We start from the raw sequence: 5,986 nt of genomic DNA, 5'->3' as shown, positions 1-5,986 counted from the left end.
CCATTGCACTCCAGCCTCGGTAACAAAAGCAAAACTCCCTCTCAAAAAAAAAAAAAAAAAAGTGGAAATGGGAGTGGTATGAAAGACCTGCTGGCGTGCATGGTTGGCAGTGTGGCAGGATAAGGTCAGTTTGGAAACATTGTTGGGGCCAGGCGTGGGGGCCCTCCGTAGCAGCATAAGGAACTGTTGCCCGAGTGTGGGGTGTGATAGGAGCAGCCGCAGGCTCTCAGGTAGGTGGCTGGAATGACGGAGCCCACTGCGCTGTACAGCGGGGCTGGAGCTGAGAGGTCAGGAACTTAACGGGAGCATGAGACAGGCCTGGTGCAGTTGAAGGGGAAGCAAAGTGAGCTGGCGCTGGGGGCACTCCAGGGGCACACTGGGAGGGTCTCCCCTGATAAAGACAGGACAGGAGTCTCCAGATGTCTTCAGCCCTGGAGATGTTCCCAGCAGCCACTCTGTTGTGCCTGCTCCTACTGTGGGCCCTGCAAAGTCTGTTTCCATGATGATGCGTCTGTTTTCCTAAGAAATGAGGCCCCTTTCTTGCTGTGGGGAAAATGCAGGCAGGTGTCTGTTGCTTGGGCTGGGCAGGAGGCAGGGGCAGGTCTCCGGAAGGAGAGGAGTCTGTTTCCTCCCCCATGCTCACTGCTGCTGATGAGGGGCTGGTCCCGGGAGAATGTGGCAGTCACTTAACTTTTGTGAAAGCTTTCTTTCTCCTTCCTGGCAAAATAATGAGGTTGGATTAAATTCCAGGTTTTCAAACTTGCTTTGTGGTGGTTGTTTTTAAGCAGCAAAATCCCATTTTAAAATGACATTTTTATGGGCATACTAGCTTACAAAACCAACTGGGAGCTCTCCTGATTGGCCCTGGGTGGGAGAGGTGAAGACACTAGAATCCTCTGCAGCCACAGCAGGCAGCTCTGAGAAACAGGCTTGAGAACCAAGAGGTCAGACGACCTTTATCCCTTGAGCATTCTGTGGGTTCTGAACGGACAGTCCCCAGAAGACCCTGGAGTCCTTGCTCCCCAGACTGTGGTGGGTGGGTCATCAGCTTTGGCATGGCCCAGGAGTCACCTACGCCCACGGATTCCACATCACATTTTAACTTGAGTCCCTGGGCAATTCATCAAAGGCTGGAAGGCCGTCCCACCGCGTGCAGGGAGCTCTTCTGCCCGGCTCCTAGAAGAGAATCCATGCACCTCTCGCCTGCGACCTCTGCACTGGGTTGGGCCCATCCTGATGCTGGATAGTGGGTGGTGGGGTTGGTGACGGGCATGTCACTTCCACTGCCTGCCCTCAGAAGCAGCACCCACCACCACTCTGCCTTTGTGGCGCCTCTGCTGTTTGGCTGGAGAGGTAGAGATAGGTCCCCTGTGCTTTGCTTCGGTTTTGTGGCTTTGCCTGGGAACCCCAAGAATCCTGCAGAGCACAGACTGGGAGGCTGTCTGTGAAATCTCAGTCCCTAACTTGGGTTGGGACTTTGCTGTTTTCCTGAAGGAACTGGCCCAAATAAGGAAGGAGGAGAAAGAGAAGAAAAGACGCCACCTGGAGAACATCAGGTCTCTGAAAGGGATGGGCTACTCCACGCACGTGGCCCAGCAAGCGCTGCACGCGGCCAGCGGGAACCTGGACGAGGCCCTGAAGGTAGTGGCTCCCTCAGGGCCTCTGGCCTTGTCCCTGAGCACTGGGTCCTGCCCAGAGCTCCTTCCATGGCTCTCCACCATCCTCCCAGGCTCATGGAGCCCACTCCCATGGGCGACCCCATCATCCGGATTTGAAGGGGCAGCTTTCTCTGGGGCTCCAGCCTAGAGGCCGTGTGAGGCCCCATGAGGCCCCATGTTCAGTGCCTGGCAGAGGCCTGGCTCAGGAACGTGGTACCTGTCCACACCAGCAGAGTCCATAGGCCGGGATGGGACTTTGTGTAGGGTTTCCATGTGCAGCAGAAAGAGTTTAATGTACACAGGCAGAGTTTCCACAGCAGAAAAAGAGAAGGGTAATTTAACTGTAGTATAATTGTTTGGCATTAAAATTTTAAATGTAAGTATCTAGTTTTATTTATTTAGTCCATACTTCATGTTGACAAAGGGGGAGCTTTTCAGAGAAACCCTCAGGAGTGACAGCAGGTGGGGGTCCAGACAGCAGTGACTTTCCCTGGGCCAGTTCCCTCCCCATGTTGGAGAAGCATATCGAATCCTCAGTAGGCCGGGTGCTGTGCTGCGTGTCAGCAGCTTGGCATGGAACCACCCTCTGCCCTCTCAACCCCGCAGGAGCACACGCGGTGGGGGGTCCTGAGGGGTGCACGTGAGGCAGGGGGCTGGCCGTGTGGAGGCAGCAGTCTAGGCAGATGCTGGGGCAGCATGGCGAGCCGGGGGGCGGGCGGCAGGAGCTAGGGGTGGGGCTGAGGGGGCAGAGATGGAGTTGGAGGGGTGGGGGGTACAGCAGGTGTCAAGACTTGTTTGCCCTGCTAAGGCAGGGCCGTGGGTGCAGCCGGCACAGGGAGTCCGCCCTGCCTTTGCCTCACCTCTGCCCTGCTCCCCAGAAGGCTCCACAAGTCAGTACTTTTGTTACTATGTATATGTATTTTTAACATATTCAATTTTAAAATTTTATTTGAATATCTAGTTTGATTTTTTTGTGTTAGAGAAATATTAAAGAGGTGGGAAATTCTGAATATCTGAAGGGACTGATGGGTCTCAAAATAGATTTTAATTATACGAGTGGCACGTAAATACTTTCAGTCAACACAGAAGTATTGAGTGTTGGAAAGGAAAGTCTCCACAAGGGTGTTTAAGTATTGTGTGATGAAGAAATCAAGGGTCAAAGTAACCCTCCTACCTGCCTGACATTTTGTCTAGAGGGCATGACACTTTCAGAGATCAGGCAGCCCTGAGCTTCGTAAGAGACCTTTCTGTCTGTAGCTCTTCCTGGCCTCGTAGCCCTGACAAAACATGTTTTCTTGCATGCTTCTCCTACCTGCCCTCCATCCTTCCTGCTCTATCAGGAGAAGGATCCTTCCCCTGGCTAGTCTTGCTCCTCCTTCAAACCCCAGTTCTGTCATGGTCTCTGGCTGAAAGCCTTCAGTAAACACCAGCCTGGGTGGGAGCCCCTTTCTCGCCTCATAGGCGCCCATCCCTGCATCCTGAGTAGCGGAGGATGGCTGGGTCCGCCTAGCACATGGCAGGGTATGGTGCCTGTCTGAGTGTGTGATGAGTTCTTAGTGATGGGTAAAGCCTGTTCCTGTGTGTTTTAGATTCTGCTCAGCAATCCTCTGATGTGGTGGTTAAATGATTCCAATCCTGAAACCAACAACCATCAAGAAAGTCCTTCCCAGGAAAACATTGACCAAGTGAGTGACACGCCTGTGTGCCCTCGGCTTGGACAGCCTCTGGTGGGGTTGCTTGGGGTCACCCAGGTGAGTCAGGCAGCAGGACCAGGGAAGTCCATGCTAAAACTTGGCTCCCAGGCTCCAGGTGTGACCTGCCCGCCTCAGGCCACCCACGCCGCAACAGAGGGCAGGGGCGAGCAGGAAAACTGGGGGCGTCAGGAGGCTCCCTTCAGGTTTGCCTCCCTCTTCTATGCACCACGGTTTACGTCAGCCCATTTCCCTGCCTGTGACCTAAAAGGATGTCGCTGTGTCCTGTGAAACCCATCCGGCTTTGTGTCCCAAGCAATAGCTGTTTGCCCCACACACACACGTGAGTGTGCCTGTGTGCCATGGCCGCTGACCTCGCAGTGTGTGTGGTGAGGCTGGCGTGGCCCCTCGCTTCAGCTGAGGTCATCACCGGTCCTGAGATGGCTGCTCACTGACGCACCCGACTCAAGTCTTCCAAGCCCCCCTCCAGGTTGCTCCACGCTCACATTGGCCCAGAAGCGTGACTTGTGCAGAAAGGGCCATGCTGTGCACACCGGGAGCTCTTCAACACGAGAGCCGGCTGTCCGCCCGTTGTGGGTGACAGGGGTGGCAGAGGTGAGCCAGGCCCAGTGCCGTGACCCCTGCGCTCTCCCCTAGCTGGTGTACATGGGTTTTGACACACTTGTGGCCGAAGCTGCGCTCAGAGTGTTCAGAGGCAACGTCCAGCTGGCTGCCCAGACCCTTGCTCACAATGGAGGAAGCCTGCCTGCCGAGCTGCCGCTGTCGCCGGAAGGCTCCTTGTCCTCGCCAACCACGTCTCCTTCAGACTCCGCAGGTAGGTGTGAGTCTCTGAGGGCCATGTTAAGAGCAAAGTGTCTTCAGAAGCCAACAGATGGGGCCCGTGCCCTAGGCCTCGGCGGACGTGGAGACTGAGAGGGGCGTCCTGTGATGTCGACGGGCCGGCCTCCTGGAGAGTGTGGCCCGCAGGAGGCACAGTCTGAGGTTGACTGTGGTCATGCGTGTGCCCAGGACAATCCCCACATAACTCACTCACTCCTGCGGTGTTTGATTGTAGGAACCTCCAGTGCCTCGACAGACGAAGACATGGAGACGGAGGCCGTCAATGAGATTCTGGAAGACATTCCAGAGCATGAGGAGGACTACCTGGACTCAACTCTGGAAGACGAAGAGATTACTATCGCAGAGTACCTATCCTATGTAGAAAATATAAAGTCAGCAACGAAGGAAAACTAAATATTGAACAGGAATAAGTACTAAGTTTCTGCTTATAAATGTTATCATTACGAAAAGGCGAATGCAGGTCTTTCTGTTCTTACTTTTTGTCTGAATTGCAAGTCCTCTTTGGTGTAGGAGGGGCGGGCAGGGGACACGGCCAGCAGGGGTCCCAGGGCCTTCATGCGTGGTCTCGGGGAAGAAGCTTCCTCTGGCCCGGCGCAGGCCGCCCCCTCTGCCCCCGGGGTCGGCATCCCTAACCCTCCCCAGCCTGACGTTTCACCCTGAAGCAGGAAGGAGACTGGCTGCTGCAGAACCCGTCCTGGGAAGGGCGCCTGGACCGCTTCCTCTCCAGCTCCGGCTCCATCTGCCCGGCTTGCTGCCTCCTGCACCTGATGCCCATGGCTTTCCTGCTTCCCCCGCTGCCATCTCTGCCAGGGTGCCCCATGGGTTCTTGTGTCCCCTCCCTGCCCCTCAACATGTCCTTTAAGTCTTCCTTCCAAGTGCTGTGGGGTGTAATGCTGAGGCTCAGGCCTCGGGGGCCATAGCAGGTCGCAGCAGATGCCTTCAGCCTGGGACGTCAGTGTTTTCTGCTCTTAGCTCGGTAAAATATGCCCCCAAAATTCAGGGTTGAGTGTCAGACTTGATATATATTCAACATTCCTCATTACAAAAATCTTTTATTGAACGGGAAAGGTGTTAATGCTAACCAAAGCAACTTATTTTTAATATTTTTAGACTCTATGCTGTCATACTGAACTCACTGCTAGCTAAGAGACCTATCAGAGATTTAGATATATTTTCTCCAGGTTTTCTGTGGGGTTTTGGGTTCTAACTGTGTGACAGAAGGCTCTTTCTAAAAGCATGTGGTTCGCTGTGTGTCGGCTCCAGCAGGAAGTGTCCTCACTGCACCTCGCACTGCTGTGATGTGCATTCAGTGGGGGTTCCTTCCAGCGCCAGGACCGCAGCAGCAGCAGCCAGGTGCATCTGAGACTTTTCCCTTCCAGAAGGCGCTAGAAGCTCCTCTGATGAAGGCAGGATGGGTCATGTGGGGCCGGCAGAAATGCTTCCACTTTTTCATATAGCATGGATGCTCCAGTTCGGACTGATGGGAATCTTCTTGTGATTCTTTTTAAATGGATGATACTGATGGAAATAAAAGGTGGAAAATATATTCCAAAATTGTCAGCCTAACTCTGCAGTAAGTTACTCAGCCTCCCCAGCTGTAGGTGTGCAAAGTGTCTGTGTGGCTAGCGCTTCGTTTCGATTGCAAGATGTTTGTTTCCAGAGGTTTTGTGAGGCGATGGAAGGATGACCTGAGAAGCAGCAAGACATCTGCTGTGAACAATGCCGCATGCAAAGCTGGGTGGTGGGGGGGACCCTGGGCCCGGGACTGAAACGCAC

General features: G+C 54.2%; 1 protein-coding gene across 2 annotated transcripts in view; it reads left to right on the top strand.

The window, feature by feature from the left end:
* The window catches only part of NUB1 (negative regulator of ubiquitin like proteins 1), a 37,675-nt gene extending 31,911 nt beyond the window's left edge, over positions 1-5,764 (top strand). For both annotated transcript variants that reach the window (XM_017520130.2, XM_017520126.2), the window contains exons 12-15: positions 1,495-1,641; positions 3,248-3,343; positions 4,007-4,184; positions 4,425-5,764. In XM_017520130.2, the coding sequence (XP_017375619.1) occupies positions 1,495-1,641; positions 3,248-3,343; positions 4,007-4,184; positions 4,425-4,603 (600 nt within the window). In that variant the 3' untranslated portion in view covers positions 4,604-5,764. The remainder of the gene's footprint in view (positions 1-1,494; positions 1,642-3,247; positions 3,344-4,006; positions 4,185-4,424) is intronic.
* Positions 5,765-5,986: the final 222 nt, after the last annotated feature.

Source organism: Cebus imitator, unplaced genomic scaffold (genome assembly GCF_001604975.1).
Source record: "Cebus imitator isolate Cc_AM_T3 unplaced genomic scaffold, Cebus_imitator-1.0 Scaffold20, whole genome shotgun sequence".
Taxonomy (NCBI): Eukaryota; Metazoa; Chordata; class Mammalia; order Primates; family Cebidae; genus Cebus; species Cebus imitator.
The sequence above is the reverse complement of the archived record's forward strand: the minus strand, read 5'-3'. Positions and strand labels throughout refer to the sequence as shown.